This window comes from Micrasema longulum, unplaced genomic scaffold, assembly GCF_059751315.1.
Source record: "Micrasema longulum isolate JH-2025_06_02 unplaced genomic scaffold, ASM5975131v1 h1tg002837l, whole genome shotgun sequence".
Taxonomy (NCBI): Eukaryota; Metazoa; Arthropoda; class Insecta; order Trichoptera; family Brachycentridae; genus Micrasema; species Micrasema longulum.
The window spans coordinates 75,350-102,056 of NW_028279961.1; the positions used below are offsets into that span (position 1 = coordinate 75,350).

Below are 26,707 nucleotides of genomic sequence, written 5' to 3' on the forward strand. Positions count from 1 at the left end.
CCATGCTACTCCAGAAACAAAAAATCAGTCGAAACAGTGAACTGCGAAGGTAGAATCGGCCCCAAAAAGACAAAAACTGTTCCTTCGGCTGGGAAAGTGATGGCGACTGTTTTCTGAGATAGTCATGAAGTTATTTTCATCGATTATCTAAAAAAAGGAAAATCTATTACTGGAGCATACTACGCATCATTGATTGATAAGTTGAAAACATAAATCACGGGAAAACGCCCACATTTGAAAAAGAAAAAAAAAGTTTCACCAAGACAATGCACCTTCTCACACCTCAGCGGTTACCATGGCGAAAATCCACGAATTACGGTTTGAACTGCTTGACCACTCTCCTTACTCACCAGATCTAGCCCCGAGCGACTTTTTTTGCTCCCTAAACTAAAAGTTGCGCTCGGAGGACAGAGATTCTCATCTAATGATGAGGCCATTACCTTCGCAAACGACTTTTTTACAGACAAAGACGCTAACTACTGTTTGGATGGGTTACAGAGATGGGAGCATCGCTGAAAAGTGTATAGATTTTATTGAATATGACTTGTTTCATTGTTAGGTCGGAAACATTTCAGAGAAGCCTCGTATAACAGTAACAGGAGGTGGAGTATTTAATGGAAATTTAAATAATGAACGTTGATTTTGATTTAAATCGAGTATTACAAAAAAATAATTATATAAATACATATAAGTAAATTATTTCAACAGAGATGGAGAACATTTTAGATAAGGAAATTTGGAAGGCTCTTTAACCTCAGAAAAATCAACAGATATAAGAATTGAAGAATGAATATTCAAACATAGATAAAATGGTAAATTTTGCAGTGTGTAAACTGGCCACTTAAACCAACCAATGACAGGTCACAAGCCCTGTAAATGCCTATACTTCCACATTTCCTTATCTCAAATGTTTTCATATCTGTTGTATTTACTTATTGTAAGAAATATATAAAGCATATTTTTTTCGCGAAAAAATCAACACAATGATAATACTGTATTGTTCAGAGTTCAGAATAAACAAAGACCTAAATAACGTTTATCAATTAAATCGAATGAGGCCAAAGAAACATATTTGCTAATAATGTACAACGAGGAAAAAAGTTGATATCATGTCACACCAATCAATGTCAAACATTATAAACATTGTACATACCTAACTTACCACTACCAATAGAAATACCAACACTTTCTGTTTTTAAAAACCTCGACGAAGAAGCTTATTTACTTTGAAATCAGTCGATGGAAAAAAATATTTAAAAAAATTGTGGTTAAAAACAAAGCTGTTTTATTTATTTTCATAATAATGTTTCTATTTATGCCGAGTTTCGGTTAGTGAAATAACCCGAATATTCGAAGCACACATTTAAGTGGAAATAGCGAGCGCGGGCGTAAAGGAAGTCCGTGTACTATATTTCCACAAGGAGTGACAAAAGAATTGCGAATTTCATATGCAAATTAAAACAGAATCTTAAAATAAGTTTACACGCCAAGTTTTCGGGTTGGCTGTTGATGGTGGATGTTACAAGATCCAAATGCGAATTAGCCTGGCGCTGACGCGACGCTACGGATGTACTGTATTTAAACAAAAAGTCGGATGTTGTAATAGAGACAAGGACACGCGTACCTATACCTGTCCCTACTAACAGGTTAATCTTATCATATTTAGACAGGCTTTGCGGTTTACTTAGATACGTACTAAAATACAATCTTAGGAAAATTGGCAGAGAACTAATTTCACAAAGGAGGCCGCTTTTTTCTGTTTAAATACATAACCATAAAGTCGCAGAAATCACATATAAGCAATGCAGTCGACGACGCATATCGTTATTGAATCTCCTCACCCAATGGTACATAGAGTGCTGCATTGGAACGCCAAATGATAGTGGTAGGTGGTAGTATAAGTTAATCAATATTTAAAGCATTAAATTTGTGGTCAAACATTTTACTAAACGTTATTAAATATTTGTATATAACCAGTTACAATAAAATTTAACAACAATATTTTGGGTTTGTCCAAATTTTTGTAGACAAGGACTGGATTCAACTCCCTGGGAGCTGTTTATAGTAACATATTACAATAGAGATGAAGAACATTTAAGAGAAGGTAATTTATTTATTTTGTTCATTAACGCCCAAAAGGCATTTACAAAAAATAAAAATGAAATACATGCTAACATACTAAATAATAAACACAGAATATACAGAAAAAATATGTGAAATTAGTTAAAAAGGATATAATAAAAAGTTTTACAAGTAAAAAAAAAAAACAATAATAACAAAGATATGCATGAAAAAACAGTAAGCATATAAACAAAAAATGCAAAGATATAAGCTTATGAAATAAATTCTGTAAAGCAAACAATAAATAAAGTGTTACGGTAAGCAAGAAAGACATTTTTAAGTTAAACTAATAAACAAGCAAGCATATATTATCAGAAAAAAATAAAATAATATAGAAGTCTAGGCATCTACAGGGCATATGACCTGTCAATGGCTGGTTTAAGTGACCACTTTACACGCTGTGTAACATTCACCCTTCTGCTCATATTTGAACATCTATATTCCTTAAATTCTTTCATCTGTTGATGTTTGTGAAGTTAAAGAGCTGATAAAAGAATTGAAGGAATATAGATGTTCAAATATGGGCAGAATGGTGAATGTTACACAGTGTATAAAGTGGCTACTTAAACCAGCCATTGACAGATCATAAGCCCTGCAGATGCCTAGACTTCTATATAACCTTCTCTTAAATGTTCTTCATATCTGTTGTAATATGTTAAATAAATTAAATTTTAAAAAATGCTATTAATAATCGATATACAATTGATTTAATAAATACCCTTTTAAATATAAAACTAAAGAAAAAATCAGTCAAACAATTTTTATATCCTGTCAACAGTAATTATAATAATACTGATAATGATAATAAATGGAGAAGAATTCTTAATGTAAATACTATATCCACAAATGTATTGAATTTTTCCAAACTTGCTTTTTATACAAATAACAATATTGGTAAATTATTGCTATAGATGAAATTAGATAAAAATAGTTTATTAAATAAGTCAGGTGTTTGCAAATTAAAATGCAATTCTTGTCCTCCAGTTTACGTTGGAAGAACATCAAGAAATTTTGATATTCGTGTTAAAGAACATATGAGGTGTCTTCATAATAATAGTTTCTTCAGAGAATTCAGATTCGCAAATCACCTAATCAATTAAAATCATGACTTTAATAAAAATACAGAAGTTAAAATCTAACATACAAATAATAAAGGGTTAAAGGTAAATAATATGGAAATATTTCACATAAGGAAAGCTTTAATAAATAATGTTCCTTTGATCAATAATCAAACAAACTTACAATATAGTCCTTTATACGACGTTCCACTGTAATGGTCACCCTATTAAACCTATTAAGCTTATCCCCTCCATCCCCTCTACTTTTTTCATTAATTCTCAAACAAGATAATATTTTCATAATTTAATCAGTGCATGTTTGTCCTAATCAGTGCATGTGCTTATTAAAATGCATGTCGTGTTGGTTTTATATTTTTGTGCAACAACTATGGTGAAGGTGTATAGTGGGATTTGCATGTTGGTTTAATTGATGTCCTGACGAAGAGACGGGTACGTCTCGAAACCGGTAGACACAGAAAAGCCGGTAAGTGGTTATATACAAATATTTAATAACATTTAGTATAAGTTAATTAATATGTAGGCGAAAGTGACAAACGCATTGACTTATAGTCTTAGGTGCACTGACGTAACAAGGAGCATTGAAAGCAGTAAACGTAAATTCAAAATAACGGAAAATATTAAAAACAAGGAATTTAGAAAATATATATATTCGTTCATCAAAGCTTAAAGTGTGCGATCTGAAAAGAGGGCACAAGACCTCTAGTACGGATCTGAAGAGGAGGGAGCTTTCAAAGATCTTCAGCTGTTGAACTGAGCCTTCCCGCTAACGCTTAAATATGAGGGCGCTGCTGAAATGTTTATTCAATGATAAGATAATTATCTGTTACGTGGAAGTAGGGTGATCAGTCTTACGCTGTCAGTGCCAGTACTGTAGACTAATGTATTTCTTCAGTTTCGCATAATCACCATTAGATACATCACAAAAAAACAAACCGCGAAAATAACAAAACGTAGAAACTTTAAAAGCTTTCATTGTATCCTTCACTCTCGCTGAAGTACCTATTGTCAATTTGGAACTTCAAAATATTTTTTTTCACGTCCATCGTACTAGGAATCGAGCTTAGACCTTAAGCATAGCAAGCGAACGCGTCTACCACAACACCCGCTCTGCTATTCCAAACACTCGCGGCCGTAGAAAATACTTTTATAGCGCGTATTTAGTATGTAAATACACGCTATAAAATTGTTTTCTACGGCCGCGAGAGCGTCTAGAATAGCACCCCTGGAAGAATGTCTTTGATTCTATGGTTAATTTTAGATTAAAATCCTGAAAAGTAATCTTAGATTAAAATCTGATGTAAATATTAAAAATAATATCATCATTGAAACCAATAGAAAAAAATACAAAAACATAATTGAAATGATAATCGAGATGTTTTCTATAAACTCACTCTCTACTATACAGGGTGTTCTTTAAAACCTGTCACATCCGAAACCACGATGATCAGTATGGGCAAGAAGACATATTAGCATATTTAGAAAAATATTTAGACCAAAGAATTTTTTTTTAAATAAAATATTTAAAAAAACAAAGGGTTGCTTACTTCTGCAGAGGAGAAGTGAGGGGAGCACGGCGCAGTATCATACTCCCCCCTCCCCCTCCTCGTTTCACCCCTGCAGAAGTAAGCAACTATTTGGTTTTTTAAATATTTTATTTTTTATAAATTTTATTCGTTCTAAAAAAATATTTTAATGTGCCAAAATGTATTCTTGCTCATACTGATCATCGTGGTTTCGGATGTGACAGGATTTAATGAACACCTGTATAAAAAATGAGAGTAATAAATAATACGCCAAATAACATGAGTACTAAATTAAATAATACAAAAATACATAATGAAAAAACATAAAAATATCAAGATATGTAAAATGCAAAAAAAAGTATGGAAGGAAAGCAGATTAGTCAATTTTCGCTAATCTCGAACTAATATATCTTGTAATTTGAGCGCTTAATTGATTTGATTCTTCTTTGGTCCCTCAAATCTTAGCTCTAATGTACTAATATAAAATAAAGAATAATTAATTTAATATTCGAACCACGTTAGTCTTGGTCGAGGCAGGTAGGAAGAGAAAGGTACTGTTCGCCGTATGATATAATATAATCTCCATGGAAAAGGTACGTAGTGGTTTGGTGTATGAGCTGCCTCACAAGAACCTTTGAAACCGCTTGACATCATTAGCCGAGAGCTTCTTGACTCCACTCTGACCTTATTTTGTTCCTTGTTCCGAGTCAAAAGCGAAACACCTCGGGGCTGGTGGCCTGCTACCGTCCACCATCCACCCACTGCCCACTCTCTCCGCCCGGCCCGCCTACCCACTTGTCGGTATACTTATACTAACAAAGAAGGTAACGAGTGCGGTTTAGATATTAGGTAAAAGATACCGAAGAGATTCTTGTTAGCGGTGATGAAAAGGTGAGTTGTGAGGTTGTCTTACAAACCGGACTAAAAGCAATAGTTGATAGCGTAATATAGCCTAGTAACTAGTAACGGTAGGAGGCTAATCACGGTGACAATTCACGATGTCACAAAGCGTTTCATTACTGAAGCGAATCGAATTCAGCGCATTCCCATTGTGAACTGCCTCGGTATATTAAGCTAACAATAGCTGCATGACATGCTTTGCTCATTTTAGTAACATAACGCGAACTTAAAATTGGGACACCGATGGAGGGAGAGATCTCCCGGAACCATGAACTGGTGTAATTATTTGAGAAGGATTTAACTCGGAAGAGTTATGGTACAAATTTACTGTTGAAATATCATCAGCCAAAGTCAGCCAACCATAAAGAGTGTATATTATATGCATAAGGTGGGCCAATTCAATAGTGTGATAGTCAAACATTTTAGGAAGTACAAAAAAAGTATATATTCTTACAAACGAAATAATTTACAAAATTCAAAAGTAAAGTAATTCAAAAGTATGTGAATTAAAATTAAATATATTACTTATTATTATTTTATTGTTCAACCCTGTTCTATAATAAATAAGTTGTTTACATGTGATCCGCTCGTTAAATGTTGTCAAATATTTCGTTAATTTGCAACAATAACTTTGGTAAATTAAGACATGTATCAACTCAAATTTGGGTGATTTGCCGAGAAAAAAAAAGGTGGACCAATCGACATGACTTGCACGGTATGAGGCATGCAGTTCCGATGTCAGTGACTAAAGAAGATTAAACATACAAACTACATTTTATTTTGATAATTTTAAAAACAACGTGTGTTAGCAATACCTTTTCGTGTGAACCGAACCATTGAGATAATACTGATTCCGAGTTCTGAGAAAAGAACCCAGATTCCAGAATTACTGATAGTGATCAGTGGCCCTATTCTGTAACTAATTCGTTTCGTAAATTCATTCGTATCGTATAAGCGAGAATGAGAGCAAAATACGATTTTGATTGCGTTATAGTGAGATGGATATATGACGAACGAACGAACTTACAAAACGAAATTGTGACAGAATAAGCCTGCAGATATTTTTCTGGCGCATTCGCCAGAAGTATTATGCCGTAAATAAACAGCTCGAGTTTTAAAATTGTTTATCCTTGTTTAATGTGAAATGAGGAAAGTGTTATTTATTTGTTATAATAATTCACCATCATCATTCCCTTTCCGAACCTAACGGTGCATAGGGCACTGGATTGTTTACCAATCGAGCTAATCTTGATCAATTTTGTTATATGAAGGTAATGTGATCAGTCTTACGCTCCAGGCACCAGTCCAGGAATTATGAGATATTCTAGCGTGAAAACACCCTTTTAAATAAACATTTCATATTAACTATGTCGGGAATCGAACCAGAGACCTCTTTTGCATGGTAGGCAAACGCGCTGAGGCCGAGGCATCACGAGGCCGACGATAGTAATAATTACCTAATATTAACCTTATATATATTTAGTTTTTTTTATTTGGAGCCAATGATTTATGGCGGTGGTCCCATAAAAAGTAAAGAAATCATACGATTTAGCCATTTTACAATGCTGTTTTTTCAAAATTGCGAATTAAAAAAATTAAGTAAACATGCATTAGATAAAAACAATATTTTTAAAGGTATTTAAGTTAAAAGGGAAGATTTAAACTGCGCCCCATATGTTGATCTGAAGAGGGCTGCAGAAAATAGAGACCAATGGGGGACGAGATGCAGGACTTTGCTGCAAACCAATCCCCAGGATTGAGACTGCGAAGAAGAAGTTAAAAAGTAAGTTTTATATAACTAAAATATAATGAATTTTCGACCGGCAGATTACGCCTCTTAAAATTTAGAGCAAATTTTGGTACATTCATTATCATATAGACTTAATATTGAAGTAAAATTTGTTCAAATGATTTAAAGATAGTAAATTGAACAAAAGAAATGAGACAGCAAAATCCAAAATAATTGTTTTTGAAAAGAAATACAAGCATTAAAAATAATATACATTTTGTGGTAATTTTATGGAATAACATATTTTAAATTTATTTTATGAATAATGTTTTGGTTGTATGTTTTTAGCAAAATATCAGCCGTCGAATGGTGTTTATATTTTGCTAAAAACATACTGAAGAAATTGAATATTTACAATCAAAAGATTCTACTTAAAAAATATATGTTTTTACAATCAAGATAAAAGACCATTAAATTACTAAAAATAGACTATGTTCTTCCACCAAATTTATTATTCAATTGTTAAAAAAGTGTCTTTTAAAACAACTGAAATAAAAAGCGATAACACTAATTCATACAGAATTAAGTGAACGATATAGGTCAAAAGTTTTTCCAGTTTAAATCCTTTTCACTACCGACCCCGACAGATTCCATCCAATGGGCAACAATTATCTCCTTTTTACATGCCGCGGCTAATTTTTTTAAACTTTCCAAGAAACACAGAAAGTGTTCTTGTTCAGTTAATTTTATTTATATAATTTAAAAACTGTACCCAATATTCTTGTTAAGTACAAAACATTCTCTTGAAAGGACAATACGAAAATATATTTTATGTTCACACCTCTCTTATGTTTTTATTATAAACAGGAATACCCAAATATATACGAGTACATACACAATCTACCTTTGTGACTGGAATAGATCAAATACATTTGAAATTGCATTATTCGAGAGGTGAGATAAAAAAACAAAGGAAGCGCTCTTCGGTCCTTCCGAGAATACTTCTTTTGGGGCGAACTCAGAGGGGATAGGCGCAGGCGGCGACGGTAGCGGCGTAGCCTCTATACCTTTATACTATATCTACAAAGACGGAGTGCAGTCGGTTTCACTCAACTGGCGGCTACTTGGGGGAGAATGTCTACTAAGAAAACATTTAAAAGAAAAATAGAGAATAGTTAAAGGTAATCTTCAAACATCACTTTATAGCTAAAGGATTTTTTGTTAAATGTTTACAAAACATGTGGAGGTGGAACCCCTCCTGACTGCTGACACAAAATCGTGGTCGCATTTACAAATTAAGTGAAATGAAATATTTCTGTTCAAATGTGGTTTTATACTAATTTAACGATTGAAGCGTAAGAATAATCATTTTACCGTCCTGTGACAGAAGATCGAGAATCGCTACATTTAGCATAACCACGTGGTGCCCTATTCACCACCAGGTGTGGACAGGGGTTTGATGATGATGTTTTTTTATTTATTTAATGAAAACAAATCTAATATTTAAAACACTTATTATAATGTTTGCACATTAATGCCCATATTGCAACGTGGCAACTTATTCCAACTACTCAATATTAAAAATATATAAAAACATAATAACGAATAAACGAATATAAACGGAAAAATGATATATTTTAACAAATTGAATGATGGAAAGCTTTTTTGGAGGGTAAATATACACCATCGGGATCGTAGAACAACGCCGCGGGTGATTTTCTTCAACTTTACGTGAGAGGGATTTTTGATTTTTTTTTTGATTTGTTTTTACTCTTTATACTTGATATGTACAAAAGTATACCATTTGATATTTGGGTTAGTTATTTATATATTTTTTTCAAACCGGGAAAAGGGAGCCCTTATATAACGTTTTCTATATGAAATATAAAAGAAAGCCAATGCCGCATTTTTCGCACATGCGTCGGTGTTCAACGATCCGACGATATGAATATCTAGGCATTTACAATATATCGTGGGCTGATTTTACACGTTTAACGATTTTACACTCTGATTGTGATCAAATGGTAGTGTCGCGGACTCGTGGATTAGAGGTCCGACGTTTGAACCCTGCACTACTATGTCTTCTTTCCCTTTTTAACAGCGATTTTCTTACAACAAAACGGCCGCAAAAATTAAATACTTCGATAAATCATAAGAATGCAATAATTATTTTTGACCAAAAAACTTTATTCTGCATATGCATAAACCAAACAAAGCTATGTTAAAACATCCATATTTTTCCATCTTCCTGTATTAATAGTTAAGTAAAGGAGCTGAAACCTTTATTTATGTGAGAGAGATTCTACCGAATTATTTTAACTACGCTCTTTGACTTTACAAAAATAAACTGATGGAATAAATTATAAGATACGGATGTTTAAACATAGTTTAATAGTAAAATAATGTTTTCTTTCGCGCGGTAAAAATTGGAGAATCAAATCGTACGGCAAGGTTTCCTGTAAATGTACGAAAAAAATAATAAAAAATATTTTTATAAAAATGAACTACTTTGAACGACGTCGCCGGATCCTACGAATCAACCAATGATAAGAGAGTTATGGAATATTTCCGGTTTGGTTGCCGTCAATGGACCAATGAGCAGAATGATTGATCGAGAATAAGCGAAAGAGAACCTCTGACGTCACACGCGGAGTTATTTCAGAAATACAAAACTTTAAAAAATCATAGCGCAGATAAAAAGTTTTTTTTTTAAAACCACTGAACTTCCTCATTGTCACGAAAGTGGTCGAATAGATGCATTGCTAGGGTAAGTAGTTTTTTTTATGTTTCAAATGTTTTATCGATTGAATCGGCATTCACTTAGTAACATCATCATCATCATTCCCTTTCTGCACCTAATGGTGCATAGGGAACTGCATTACTACACCAATCGCAGCGAATCTTGATCATTTTAGTTAGATGTAGGTAAGATGATCATTCTTACGCTTCAGGTACCAGTCCAGGGACTATGAAATATTCTAGTGTGAAAACACGCTTTAAATCAATATTTCATAGCAACCATGTCGGGAATCGAACCCGAGACCTCTTGAATGGTAGGCAAACGCGCTGACCATTACATTACGAGGCCGACACGAGTAACACTACATGACAAATTATTATAAAATAAAAACTTTGTTACGAGTGTTCCACATATTTGTATCACCCGATGGTGGGAGGAGTGCTCTCTCGAAACTATAGTCGTGCTCTTTATATATAATAAACTTATAAGTGTAACACTAATAACAAAGTTTTTATTTTATAAAAATGTTCACTAAAAAAGATTCATCGCCATATCGAAAACAACACATGTTCGGTATATGTTGTAAACTTGCTATAGTTAAGGCAGAAAACATTTTTTTTTATTCTTGATGTTTTTGGAGACACCGTTCTCCAAAGTTCGGTGCAATTTTACAAAAAACGATAAAAGGCCTGTTTTTGCCTATAATTAATTTATAAATGGTGAGTTATGCGATAAAACGTAAAACTACATATACATTTTCAAATAGATTAATTTTCCTCCATTTTTTCAACATGTCGATTTGTATATTAAATATTAAAATTACCATAATGAGGAAGTTTAATGAAAACGTATGAAAAAATAATAAAAATGAACTACTTTGTATAATGTCAATAATTCTTTCGAATCAACCAATAATAAGACAGTTAAGATAGATTTCTGGTTTACGATAAGTTAACAGACGAATCAGCAGAACTCACCGAGAAGAAGAGGAAGAGAACTTGAGACGGCACACGTGAAGTAATTTCAAAAATACAAAACTTAGCGCTGATAATACGATACATATTTTAAAAACCACTGCACTTCCTCATAATTGATGTTTCTATTATTTACTATGATTTGACTCCTTACTGTGAGAAAAATCACTTCGCATCATTCCAACCGAAGCTATATTACTGATGATTGAACTGTTTTTTTTTCTCTACGAATAGTTAGGCAAATACTCGAGAGTAATAACTCTAAGGATAAATATAATATAATTATAATGAAAGTGGAATAAAACTATAAAGTATTTTTATTATTATAATTAAAATGCAGTTCCACCAAGAAATGTCAGTAGAAAAACTCAATATACTAAGGATAAATATCTAAGGTGATTAACATTTTTAAAATCCCATGAGCAATGAATACGGGAACTTGGGTAAAAACTCCCGAAAATGCATATTTGTTTGCCTCGAGCGCCTGCAACGAGTACAGACATTTTATAAAAAAATAATTTCACAATCCCGGATAAAATAAATGATACTTAAAATCCATGAAAACCACTTCAAGGTAATTAAATTTTCACTGTAATTTAATCAAACTTGGGAAATATTCAGAAACGCTAGAGTCGACTGTTCATAGAAATTTGTACTGTAGTTTATAAAGTTGTTTGTTTGTCGGCCTCGTGGTGTAATGGTCAGCGCGAATGCCTACCATGCAAGAGGTCTCGGGTTCAATTCCCGACATGGTTGATATGAAATATTTATTTAAAAGGGTGTTTTAACACTAGAATATTTTATAGTCCCTGGACTGGTACCTGAAGCCTAAGACTGATCATCTTACCTCTATGTAACAAAAATGATCAAGATACGCTGCGATTGGTGTACCAATGCAGTGCCCTATGCACCATTAGGTGGGGAAAGGGAATGATGATAATGATCATAAAGTTGTTTATAACAATCGCCAAATTGAAAATGGTGGAAAAGTAGCTAAAAAATAAAACAGCGATTAATTCATCATACCTAAAAAAAAAAAGTACGCCGAACCCTGGTTCAGAAGAGCATAATGTTTATTGCTCCAAAATCGATTAATTATCAAAATAAATCATAATGCTATTTTTAAACAAGATGATATTTTTTTTACCAAACAGATATGGATAATAATTGTGGCCTTTTTGAAAGAGTATTATGATAAGATATGTAACAAAATGGCAAATGAATATTAGTGTTTCTTAAACGTCAGACAAATAATTTTTAATAAAAAATAAATAATTTTAAGCATAAATTATTTTGGTTTCATCGGATCTTGAAAAGCATCACAATAATATCAATTAAAAAGAAAATGAACCTAAACAAAGGACAGCTAAAGGTGTGCTTCGGTAGGTTATCATTTATAATTTAGTAAAATGTGTAAAAAATCCAAAATAAAATAACAAAAAAATTTACACAAAAGAAAATTGGGTTTAAAAAAAAATAGGTGTGTACTCGCGAAGCACTAAATATAAACTTATTGATACGCGGTCGGCGTTATATTAAATTTAAAGAAATATGTTTTGTTTAATGATTCTCATTTAAACTTTGAACAATTTGAGAGAATTTTGTTACAAAAAATTCCCAAAGGGAAAAGGATGAATCGCAAAATAGCATAAAAAATGTTTTTATGTATAAAATAGTGAAGTATTTTTATGAATTTATTTATATTTTTAATATCAACTTACCGTGAAATTGGACAGCGATCAAATCGTTGTTGATTTTCAATATTATAACGGTACAACAGCTGTGTGAACTTTTGAGCTTTCTCATAAACACTATGTTGATTTATTACAACACAATTACCAAATTAAATCATTCTACCAATTCCAACATTAAAAATATTCACATTGATTCACAAATCACTTAGTTATATTATACTCGGCACTTTTTATTTATAAAACAACGAAAACGCGACCAGCCAGACAAGGAGCGACAGTGAGACCCGACAGAAACATCGGCGGCGAGCGGCCATTTGCAACATTTGCATAAAAAAATGTTTTCATTTGTTGCAGACTTATGCGCATGCGCACAAAACAAACGTATATGGCTGATGCGATAGGTTTTTATCTATACAAGTGACAAGTTTAAGAAAATGGTAACACACGTGATTCACACACATAAAATTTCTCTATCAAAACGTGAAATGCTTTATGTTGAAACGTCTTATATATTAAATGTTTATCATTAAAACTTTTCTCCCCATAAAATAAGCAGGTTTTTTCATAATTTATCAGAAAGTACACTTTTATTTATATTGGGAAATAACGCGGCGATATTTAAAAATATTTCAATTCAAATTAATATTACTCTTGTGTCTTAGGATTCCTTAAACTTTCTGAAAAGAACCGCATTTTAATTACCATGAGTGCGTGCGCCCACTACGGCCGCCCAGTCTTCCAGCTAGCTGTCGTCACCAGCGGGACCGAACTCTGAGAGTCGCCCAACGTTCTAGGCGGATATCCATGGCAAATATCCACCCAGGACTTCGCTCAGCTTATGCTTGGCAGAGCACTGCATCCGGACCATCATCCGTCATCTCTTCGCACAGTGATGTGTTAGAAATACATAAGAGAAGAGTGAATATTGTGAACCGTTTAGTGTAAAGACCTCTAGCTCTGTAAGTACTTCCTTTTTCATATTTAAAATTAGCTCAGTTATTTTTCATGTTCTAGATTCATAAATATTGGTACATATAACATTCATAGGGATTCAATAGGGAAAACACACGGGAAATTAACTTTCCATATCACATATACGATATGGCACCAGAAAGACGCGATCTTCTATTTAATCTCAAATTACCGATCGGCGGATGTTCCCGCTTCCTCATAGTTAGCGGAGAAATAGTCAGCTTACGTATATTCATACGCGTGAACGCGGAACTTGATTTTGTAGCCTCCGAGATAATCTAATCTCATCTTAATTTTTCTCAATCTCGCCACCATTTGAGTAACAACCAACCCCACATTTTCTATTTCCCCCTGGAATAATGTGCATCCTCACAAATCATAAAAATGTGCATTGTATCGTTTTGGATTTTTAGTAAAAAAGAGTTGGAACATGATATTTGGCGGAAATGTCACTTTTGTAAATGTATTTAAATTTATATCTATGGATTTATTTCGTGTATTGGGATTAAAACATATAAAATGTCAATCTTTATTCGTTGATATTCTGATATTTGTGTTTTCGGTCACATTTTGTATTTATATGGAAGTAATTTTAAAATGTTTGGCTTTATCGCTTTAGCGTAGTTGTTTAGATTTATTCATCTGCATAAAAATGGAAGAACAGAGTATGAATAATATACACATTTTCACCATATAATGGTATGTAAACTTTATAAATATTTTTTTTTTTTTGAGTTCTGTTTTTTTTATTTTTTAGAACTATTAAAAAGAAAGAAGAAGGCTTTAAATGGAACCAACAGGAAACAGATTGCAGAATTATGCACAGAGTTGGGTGATTTTTACAATGGAAAAACACAGTACGAAAATGCCCTTAGTGAATATACAGAGAGTGCAAATATATACCAAGAGTTGAATTTGAAACTTGAAAATGCAAGATCACACAGAATGATAGGAGAAATGTACATGTTGCTGGCAGAGTTTGAGAAAGCTTTGAAGCATGAAGATATTTACCTTTGTAAGTATTTTTGTAAAAGTTTTGAAAGACTAAAACATGTTTTCTGTTAATTTTAATAGTATCATAATAAAACAATATTATTTAGTAAAATATACATTGTGACACAGTAAAAACATTTACTTCATACGAATAAGTTCAAAAGACCTTGGTGTGCGGATTGAAGACTTCTTAAGCAAATCGGGTTGTGGTCCCGCAGCTAGTGTTGTAGACTCACAGATCTGAGGTCCGAGGTTTGAACCCCACTCTATTCCAACTTGGTTCATATTTTCTATTAGTGAGTTATTTATAACTCATTGAAAATGACCCAAAAATTAAAATATTTGGGTAAATCATAAGAATGTAAATATTACTGACCTATAGCAGAGAAATGTCCATGTCTCGGGGGATGAAGATTACATCTTTATCGTATAGTGTTGTTTTGTTCACCTACAATCCTCGAGGTCCTGGGTTTGACTCTGGCAAAGTCTACATACAATATTTGTTCACAAGCTGGATTAACCCAACATATTTCATTGCCACCTGAAGTGTATGACTAATCATATTACCTTCATATAACGAATGATCCAGATACGCTGCATTTGGTGTATCAGCGCTGTGCTCTATGCACTATCAGGTGCGGACAGGGGTTTGATGCGGGGGCAAATCGTGTATAGAAGCGATTATGCGCAGCTTATCATTATATTTGACTATCCATAATAATGATTATGATAAAATTATAAATAAACTTATCAATGAAACTTTTTGGTTTAGTTTTACTTTTTATTATTTTGACCAACGAGCGCTTTTGCCTAAGTAGGCATCTTTAAGACTGCTGAATTATTTACAGCTTTTATACTATTCTTAACATATTTTGGAGACAAGTTTCGTTGATAAGTTTATTTATAATTTTATCATAATCATTAACTATGGAGTTTTATCAAGAAATATTAACAAAAAACATCAAAATCTATAATAATGTTTTACGGTAACTTTATTTACAGAAAAACAAACAATTAATTACTATTTCTTATAAATCATTGCCACCATTTGTGTTTTTCTCCAAATTTAAATAAAAATATTAATAAACTTATCTAGTGGCGGGATTTTTCTCCTAGAGTAAACTTGCAGATTACACAAATTCCTTGAAGATTCTCGATTTGGAAAACAGATTTTCAAACAATATTTCTTAAGGACTATTTTTCTTTGAGATGATATTTTTGACGTACGATATGCAAAACATGTGGCGCTCGACGCGGCCATTTTTGGCATTAGTCATTTCTAGAACTAATCGGTCAGTTAACATTTCAATCGTAATAAGAATACCTAATACTGACTGAATTCATTGTGCTATTTTTACAAACTTTTAAATAAGTTATGTGTTAAATTAATGGATAATATAGCTGAACAATATAATATAAAATAAGTTACGTCGTTTAAATTGATTTCATAAATGAGAGTTGTTGTATCACACAGAACCACAGAAAAAATAGCAATTTATAGAATATATACATTATATTATGAACCTACTATGTAGGCGCAAATAAATTATATTTTTTTATAGCTTATCTGTTAACAAAATCACCGTTCGCCACTGTGATTTTATTATGATGATATGAAAGAGAAGTATTTGATTTATTTTGGTAGTTATTATTATGATTTGACTTTGTAAGGAATTAAGAAATAAAATTGACGCAGCAACTTTAAGTGACAACTCGACCATCACTCATGACAATAGCTATATCTGTCACTTTTTCCAAAGCAGACATTTTTACATTGAACATGCTAATATCTGGTGCTCATCCATATGACAAAAGGATCTCATGAGAGCTTGTTTCCAAATGGCCATATTAAAATATGGGATTCATCTGTTCTTATTTGTAAACCTTATTTTGCTTGTCCTGTACGGTTTTAGAAAATGACAGATAAACCCTTTGCCATTCCACTACCAAACTTTTTTTAAGTGGAGGCGATACGGTTCGCTGGGCCATATTCTGCGGATGCCTCCTGAGAGCTTTAATCAGCTTACCTACTTTACAAGGTATCAGGTTCTCGAAGTCCTAGACGTTCACTGCAGACTGTTCATCAGAAGTTCATGTCGGAACTACAGGATGCAAACTTATCTTAGGATGTTGCACAGGAGCTTGCAGTTGACAGAAGAGCCTGGATGCTATTTGTGGACACCATGTGCTCCAACTAAGGAGCGGACATGGAATCATGAATTAAAATCATATTACTAATCATAATCTTTTTACACTTTTTTTTTACAATTTTAAAATTTGAACATTGATTAATGAATGTGTGATAGTAATATAGTTATGCTATTATTTTTTTTTAATTTCCCACATTGCTCTTTTACTTACTAGGCGCAAAAGGGTATGTACAAGGAAAGGGAAGTATTTTATTGTCATATTATATTTTTTAATAAAATTAAGGTACAATAAAAAGTAAACAATATTTTTTTTTTTCAAATCCCAAATTAAATTTTATATAAATAAAACCTATCAGGCATTGTTCTTTTTTTAGTGTATTTTTTTTAACACAGTTTTTTTTACACTGTACTGCGTGAAACGCATCCCTCGTGTAAAAAAAAAGGTTCTGGTGTATGCGTATTATATTTCTTTGCTTACTTTGTACAATTTGTGGAAACCTTTTATTGGTTCTGAGCCCATGCAATATTTCTATATACTATAAATATGTAGAACTGTTGGTTTTCAAAAACAAATATATATATATACTTAAATCATTTCTTCTGGTTAGTAGTTGTGATTTACTAATAAATATATGCAGCTATTGTCCGGAATCTGGAGAACAAAGTGGAAGAGCAGAGAGCCCTGGCTACCTTGGGAAGGGCCTTTCTTCTCCAGGGACAAAGTCTAGGGGAGACAGAGGAAGCCAACAGATCACTCAAAGCTGCTGAAAAAGCATTCATGAAAAGTTTACTTCTATGCGAAAGGTATTTTACTATCACACTTCTTAGTAATATTTGTTTCATAAACAACTGCCAGGTTGTGGTTCCAAAGTAGTGTCGCGGACTCACGCATCAAAGGTCTAAGGTCCGAACCCCACTCTACCGTATCTTGAATCCCATTTTTCTAGGACAGTTGCTTACGACTTTTAGAAAATAGCCTCAAAATGGAAATATTTTGATAAAAAATGAGAACAAAAGAAAATCTGTTATAAAAAAAAAACAAATCATCATTCTAACGTAATAACTTATATTTACGTATATGTTATTACTTTAAAAATACTTGGTTCACTTCCATTATTTGTTTGACCAATTAGCGCTTTCACCCTCTAATGGGCATCTTCAGACTGGTGAATATTATACAGTGTAAGAATAATTTATAGTTATTACATCATTACAATGGAATTTCATCAAGAATTGTCAGTAAATAATTTAAATCAAATCATCATTTTATTTCTTTGTAGCGGTCAGAGAAAATCGATCGCAACAAAATTCTATATTTACATTCTCCTTGTTTCCTCTTTAAGGAGACAATCAATAATTGATATATTAGTTACTTATTACAAGTTGAAGGTAGGTATTTGTATTTTGTATATATACTTTGGCAACCCCTGCTCTTTCTAAATATTTAATCTTAATTAAAACCCTAGCTAATTAAATCTGTACTTGTCTACACACATTTGCACGTACACAAAATATTATCGATTGAAAGAAATGTTTTTTAATTAATTCAAATATTTGAAAAGAAAAACTGTTGTTTTAGGTACAAATATTTTTTAAATCTTAAAGTAGTTTACGTGAAAAATAATAGAAATGTTTGAAGTTTGTATTTTTTTTGCTTTTCAGCCTAAAAAATAAAGTAAATAATCAAGAGCTAATGGACATGAGAGCGAGATTACTTCTTAACATTGGTGTTGTTCTGGAACAACTTAATATAATAGATCGTGCAGCTGAATTTCTACAGAAAGCCATAACTATTTGCAAAACTCATGACCTGTACGATCTCTTAAATCAATGCTACATTACAGAAGGGATAATGTATTCAGTAAGAAAACAGGACTATACTAAATCCTTATCTCGCTTTAACTTTGCCTTGGAAGTTGCTGGTCGATTAGATAACAAAGTAAGTTAAATTAAACATTTTGAAGAATATTATATACACAGTTGTTAAAGGGTGTAAAATATCAACTAAAATATGAAATAATTACTTTGAAACTTTTACATCTACTTTTTAACACACATGTTTTCCATGAATTTATACATTTTCCAAGTTATACAAATTTCCAATTTATACACATTCCATGAATTTAAACATTTTCCAAGGTTTATAGATTATAAGAAAAGAAAATATATACGACCGTATAAATATTTGTGTGATTTTGTGCTGGTAGTTATTTTTTTACTTGTAATATCACAGGTTGTAAAGCAGTGTGAGGCATTGTCTCTAAAAGCAGGAGTTCTCTGTAAAATGTCGGATTTCCAAAGCGCCAAAGCTATACTCATGAAGGCTTGGAAGTTAAAAACTCCAGATATTAGTGAACGAGATAACATTGAAAGAAAACTAAAAACAGGTAGGAACTCTGATCTGTGGTCCGCTACACCATTTACCAAATGTATCTACAATATTATTTCTTTCTCAAGTAACATGAGTTATTAAAGCACAAAATAATGAAACAAAATTTTATCCATCTACGGTGTTTGACGAATTTATTTTATTATTGCTTTTTGACTGTTATATTTTTTTGAATTCCTTAAAATACATATTTTTCACTTTTTGAAAATGTTTTTGCATTTGAGCCTGTTTTTACTCTTATTTCAAAATTACTGTAATTATGTATTTTTTCCTTTCTAATATACCTTTACTAATGTAAATTTTGATTACTTTTTTACCTGTTATTGTTTGGGTTACTTTAAATATTGTTTTTTCATGTGATTACTTTGCTCATGTTTTTAATTTAATTTTAAGTCACTTTTAGTATTTGTTTTTTCCCTTAAAACATTATTCTTATAATCGTAAAATAATAATAATTACAGTTAATTTATAGCCTTAGCATTTAATATAATATGGAAACTTCACCGGTCCATTAGAATTTATTTTATTTTCTACATTCTAAAATTATGAAAATTCTTCTGTATGCTTCCTGAATAAAATTAAATATCAATAAATAAAAAAAAATTCAATTTGTTGTAATAATCTGTTTCATTTAAATTTTCCATTTTAGAAGGTATTACGTGATATTTAGAATTGGTAATTGCATGTGCTTAATTAATAGTTTAATTGATGAGCAATCTCTTATAACTGCCTCATTTTTTGCTTCAGTTGCGGCCTTATGTTATACGGAAGATTTACTAGTAACATCTGATTCCAACGACCACGAGACCATGAAGAAATTGTATGAAAAGTTAGGTGATGGTGCGTGCTCACTAAAGAGTTATCAGAAAGGAATATTTTATTATCTTAAGATGTTGGAACATGCTGAGAAAAATGGGGATATGGGAAAACTTCTAATCCCTATTTATGTTAGGTAACATGAGTTCTTTACTATTATTAGATATTACATAATTCATTATATTCTTCCAATATTTTCCTTGCTTTGTCTATTAATATAAATAATATCAAAATTAAAAATATGACAAAATTACCTGTCTACAAAATTTCTTTTTTTTCTTATTTTTTTGCCTATGAATGATCATTGAAATATAGTTGATAGATTCAATGCATGTATACTACAATCTCCATAAACATACATACAGCAAAGAAGACCTGCAATTCTTGATAAAAAAAAAAGTTTACGATGTATGTAAGAAAAGCGATTTGCTAATGAAATGAAAGAAAGTAATGGTTTTTGAAAGGTATGAAAGTATAACTAAATGTGAGATCAGTGTGAACGGAGGTATTCTGAATCAGGTAGAAGAATTTGTGTTTTTTGTTTGTTTTATTAATGTTTCTACGTATGGCAATATTTGTACTATAAGATGTGTTATTTTTTAAATCCTTGTCATTGTATTTTTAGCTTATACCAAACCTACCAAGATATTAAAGACTACAAAAATGTATTGGTATATCAGAAGAAAGAATTTGAACTCATTCAAGATGACCCCAGTGAAGCATTCTCCACACTGATAAATATAGCTGAAACAGTTTGTCAGATTGGTGATATGCAACAGTTTGAGAAAATTTGTGAGCAAGCTGGAGAATTGGTAAAATATTGGTATTTTATTGGACTACCTTCTTTATAAAAGTAATACATATTATGTTTTATGTTGCAGTGTAACAAAAAGATGCATCGATAAACCATATGCAGCATATCTTGATTAGTTGTTCTCTAAAGGATAATAAATAAGTCTAAGCACTTTAAGTGCCAGTCCCTGAAACTTAAATATGGCCGTGTAAAAATTCCTTTATGTAAATAAATGTTTAAATTCAACTTTGTCGGGTATCAAATACAAAATCTCATGCATTATAGCAAAATATGCTAATTGCTACACCATGAATATAAATATTATCATCTGTGATTGTCTTGTCCTTGCGTCGTTATGCCCAATCACCATTTATTATTGTGAACTCGATAAATAAAATATTTGTTACTTTAAATAATAATTTGTTCTCTTATGATACATATAAAATAATTAATTTGTTTTTATTTTGTTAATTAGGCACGAAAAGATTATAATGAAAAGGGAGAAATCAAAGTAATTAAATTTGCTATCAAACATTACAAGAATATGAATTTAATTGAGAAAGCCCAACTTTTAGAAAAAGAACTCTCTTTAATGGGTGCTGAACTTACTAATTCTTCTGATGAAGATCAGAGTAGCGATGAAGAAACAAATACCCCTAATATTGGTGATGACATCTGCATTGAAAATTTAACAGGTATAAATATATTTATTTACTAACCAAAATTTTTTGAAATGTACAACACAGTATCCATATTAAAAAAATTGTAAGCGTGTTTCAAAATACCATAGAATTTAATAATATTCTTAATTTTTAAATGACTTATTACTGAATGATTTATTTGTGTCTATTGGTTTTGGGTTGAACAATCTATTTTTGAGACAAAGAATAACTTGTGTAAAACATTGATTAAATTAAAAATGTTTTTGACATGGTTCCTATAAGACGTTTGCCTCACACCCAGAGGTCCTGATTAAATTCCCAATAAGGTCAGTTTTTTTTTCCTGAAGCCTGTGCTCTAATTAACTGCTGTAATTGGGTCTCTTGGCATGTTGCGGTACAAAAAACATAAAATGACAAAGTGTGTTGCTATTTCTATAATAAAAGAGTTTTTAACTGGCGGAGGAAGGATGAAAGCAGAGTGAATGCGGTCGAAATGCAATCTTTTGGACGAATGTGTGGGAAATCTGACAGGATATGATAGGGTTACGAATGATGGAATCAGACAAAAGTGCAAATCTAAGACAGGCATAATTGATAAGATTAAGAAAGGGTCATGATCAGAAAAACTTAAATCTCGTCTGGTCATGTCAAAAGCAAACACAATCGAAGGGCATCTATGACAAGATGTATGAATGTGAAAGAGGCCAGGAATGTATGTCTGAATCTTAGAGTAATAACTTAATAGAGCCGCCCATATGGAGAAAAACCATTCTTTGATTATTGACCATAAAGTTAGCTACAGAATACAGCGATACAACAGGCCGTATGTATTTGCGTTGAAACCAATCTAAAACCAAACAAAATTTAAAGAGTGCTTTTGTTCTGTGCAATAGAGCTTAAGGGCTTCTCTAGAGAATTATTACTCTGAGGTCAGAATAGACATGTGTTGCAGTCCATCCTCTCTGCCTACGGAGAAATGGCATGATGGTAGTAATAGTAAATAATTCTTATTTAAACATGCTAGAATTCAGCCACTGTCCTTTTGATTAAAATTCTGTTATATTAATGTAATATTTATTTTAAGATGTTTCTGATGATGATAATGAAGAAAATGACAGACCACGTGTTGCAAGGAAACGGGGCAAAGGGTTTACTATTAAAAAAAATACCAAAGGGGAAACACAACTTCATCAGGTACATATTTTGAAAAAATATTTATCATTCTTGCATTCTTTTTTTTTCATAAGTTTATGTGTCAATATGACTTTTATAGGCTTGCATATCTGGAAATACATTACTAGTTACGAGATTAATATCCCAAGGCCACCCGGTAAACGTACGAGACAACGCAGGCTGGTTACCACTGCACGAAGCCTGTATTCACGGGAAAAAGGAAATTGTAGAAATACTCTTGAAGAACGGTGCTCATATTAATGATAGAGGAGGGACCCAATGTGATGGTAAGAATTACTCAATATTTTTATAAAACTGACTTCCTTTACTTACAATATGATATCAGATCAGTTCACTAATTTATTAATTGAATTGGCGTTTATTTTGTAAAACTCTATTTAAGTTCTTAACAGTAACTAATAGTTCTTCTTCTTCCAAGTCGGTCCCTCAATGCTGAGGATCGTGATCACCATGAACACTTCTAATTAGTCTGTTCCACTCCAGTCTGTCCTCAGCCCGACGTACTGACTCATCAAATTTTAGCCTTGTAGCCACCTTTATTTGGTCAGTCCATCTATATGGGATTCTACCCCGGCTTCTCCTACCTTCAACTCGGCCAGACATTATTGCCTTTTCTAGATTGTCTGGCTCACGTCTAGCAATATGTCCAAAGAAAGACAGTATCCTTCTCAAACACACCACTGATAGACGAGTTGTAATATGGAGCTCTTCCAGTATCGATGGATTCGTCCTTCTGGCTGTCCAAGGCACTCGCATCAGCCTTCTTCAACACCACATCTCGAATGCATCGATCCTCTTCCTCTCGTAGGCACGCATTGTCCACGTTTCAGCCCCATAAAGGAAAATGGAGAATACCAGGGCTTCCATCAACCGCTTTTTTGTGTTTATTGATATACCTCGATCTCACCAAATCTTCTCCAAACGGTTCATTGCTTCTTTGACCATTTGAATCCTGCGACCAATCTCAGGTCTGCAACTGCCGTTGTTGGAGATAAGCGAGCCGAGGTACACAAAGTCATCTATCAGTTCAAGGTCTTGCATCTGTCTTGTCCTTAGGAGACTGCCAGCTCTGTCTACAATCATTAGCTTTGTCTTACTTTTATTTATTTTAAGACCCAGAGCCTCACTCTCCAACTCTATCCGTCTGAAAGCTTCTGCTAGCTCGGTTTCATCTTTGGCAATCAGTGTCGTGTCGTCTGCATATCTCAGATTTGATATTTGCTAACCACTTTGACACCACCATTCCACCCATCCAGCGCTCTTCTCATGATATATTCACCGTAAAGGTTGAAAAGTTTTGGCGACAAGATGCATCCTTGGCGCACACCTCTTTCTGTTTTAAATGGAGCTGACAGTGCATTCTTCATCCTTACTCTTGCTGACCCATCCATGTATAAATTTTTCACCAGTAATGTGAGATGCTGTGGCACACCCATCTCTAGCATGATCTCAAACATATGTTGCCAACATACACAGTCAAAGGCCTTTGTGTAGTCAATAAAACACAGTAACATTGGCTCATTGAGCTCACGGCACTTCTCAATCAGCTGACAAATGTTTAGGATCTGCTCCCGTGTACCCCTCCCTGTCACAAAACCTGCTTGCTCACAGGGAATTTGACAGTTAATATAATTCTCTAAACATTTATTTATAATGAAAAGAAGAATTTTGCTGGCATGCGACATAAGGAAGATTGTTAGATAATTCTCACATTTACGGGTTGATCCTTTTTTATGAAGCGGTATTAAAATTGACTCTGTCAAATCATCGGGCCATTGACCTGTTCTCCACACTTTCAGACATATATTGTGGATCATCCGAACTCCTTCATACCCTAGATGTTTAATGAGTTCAGCGGAGATCCCATCATTACCTACTGCTTTATTTTTCATTTTGGAAATGGCATGTTTTATTTCCTCCAGCAATATATCTGGTTCCCTCTCATCGTCCAATTCAATATCAATTTCATTACCAGTTTCAATCGAATTGTCAGAGTATAATCCACGACAGTAATTGTTCCATCTCTCCAGTATTTTATCCTGTTCAGTCAGAAGATCGCCTCTTTCATTTTCAATTATCCATGTTTTAGGCTTAAAGTTACTCGTAAGGATCTTAATTTTCAGAAACATGTCTTTAGTATGTGCAGTATGAGCCAGCTGTTCTATATCTTTACAAACATCATTAATGTATGCATCTTTATCACGTCTACATGCTTTTTGCACTTGATGGTGTAATGCACTATATTGCTGTCTGTTGCTGGCTACACCGTTCACTTTCAGGATTCTCCGTTGTTTTACTAGTGCCCAAGTCTCATCGCTCATCCACACCTTATTTCTTCTGAATGTATCATTCGATATACAAGCATCATTGGCTGTTGTTAAGATTGTGATTTTGAGTTTCGTCCATGTGGCATTAGCGGATTCAAAAGGATCATTTTCTAATGTACTGAGTTTTGCGCATATTCCTCTTTCAAAAACTTTTAATGCCTGGTTATCTAATTTAGTTCTTATTAAAGTGTTATTCTCTATGTTCCAAGTTATAAAACCATTGTCATTCTAAAATTTCAACTCTAGTTTTTAGCAAGAATTTTAGCCATTATTTCATCGGGATCGTAGAACACCGACGGATGTGTGAAAAATGCGATATTGACTTCCTCTTATATTTAATATTGAAAAAGTTATAAAAAGTCTTTTTTTCCGGGTGTGAAAATTCTTTAACATTTTCTTGTATACCCACGAACAGGCCATGCCTTTATGGGATTTTTTGTTTACTATTTTTCTATCAATATGTACTTCATTGATATGTAATTATGCTTTATTTTTTTTTAATACTCTGTTTTATTATCATGTTTATTGTAAAAAAACAAAAAAAAATGAATAAAAAAAATATTAAAAATTTTTTTAATATAAAACTGACCGAAGTATGAAATAATATACTTTTGCAGTTAACAAAGTTTGAAAAAAAAATTAAACCGCTCTTACGTAAACTTGAAGAACAGCGCACGCTTCCTTGTTCTACGATCATGACGATTTAAGCCCATTGCAGGTGACGTGAGCTAACTGACATTTTAAAGGCGAAGTAAACTCATTGTTTATATGTATTACATTTCTTTAATCAGTATAATCCAAATACCACATTTTTCTGGTTTTTTTATGTATAAAACATTCATGTTAATTAACCCTTTTTTTCTATGATATATTTTGTTGTCCTTTAATAATAAGGAATATTTTTATGTTTTTTTTATTTATATTTTTATTTCCTTTTTTAATTACTACAAAATAAAAAAGTACCTTATAATCTTTTAAAGAATATTTTCTTTTATCTTTCTTATATTGCACAAAAATATTATACCTGTCTATTTAATATAGGAGAAAAAATTCATAAACATTTCTTGTATACCCACGAACATGTCATGCCTTTGTGGGATTTTTATTTACTATTTTTACTGTTAATATGTATTTCATTGCTATGTAATTATCCTTAATTTTTTGTATACTTTTGTTTTACCTCTTATGTATATTGTAAAAAAAATTTTTTTTTTTCAAATATATAAAAATAGTTAAGTAAAAAAATTTGGCAAAAAGCTCGAGTTTTACTCTAGCCAACAGGCTGAGTAGTCTGTCTGAGCGGATCCAAAATATATGTGATTATTTACACTGCAATACTTTATTGTTCTTGAATTGACACCAGAAGAGTAAGGAGACTGATAACCTTACCTCCCGTGCAATGAAAATGATCTAGATTTGCTGCAATTGGGGTGGAGTGCCCTTTGCACCACTGGGTGCAGATAGCGAAATGGTGATGGTGATGATCGAACGGTTTTGCTGTTTGCATTTTATTTAAACTAGTTGTTTCTAGTTTTTAGAAGGAATCTTAATTTTAAATTTTTCTTGCAGGTATTACTCCGATGCATGACGCTGCTAGTAATGGATATTTAGAAATAGTGGAATTCCTCCTAGATTATGGCGCTTCTCCTTA

At 32.5% G+C, this 26,707-nt stretch overlaps 2 protein-coding genes across 2 annotated transcripts in view; one reads left to right on the forward strand and one right to left on the reverse strand.

Annotated features, from left to right (window-relative positions):
• Src64B (Tyrosine-protein kinase Src64B) overlaps window positions 1-13,078 on the reverse strand; it is a 71,904-nt gene extending 58,826 nt beyond the window's left edge. Inside the window, exon 1 of the mRNA XM_088241329.1 lies at window positions 12,788-13,078. The gene's annotated coding sequence lies outside the window, so the exon portion shown is untranslated. The remainder of the gene's footprint in view (window positions 1-12,787) is intronic.
• Window positions 13,079-14,125: 1,047 nt separating this feature from the next.
• On the forward strand, window positions 14,126-26,700 carry LOC148271492 (tonsoku-like protein; the record flags this gene model as incomplete). Its single annotated transcript, XM_088241333.1, has 11 exons — window positions 14,126-14,397; window positions 14,490-14,747; window positions 17,514-17,679; window positions 18,538-18,814; window positions 19,109-19,262; window positions 20,012-20,216; window positions 20,706-20,892; window positions 21,349-21,568; window positions 22,620-22,729; window positions 22,809-22,995; window positions 26,626-26,700. Coding segments are annotated over exons 1-11 (1,852 nt in total), but the record flags the coding sequence as incomplete, so codon positions are not given.
• Window positions 26,701-26,707: the final 7 nt, after the last annotated feature.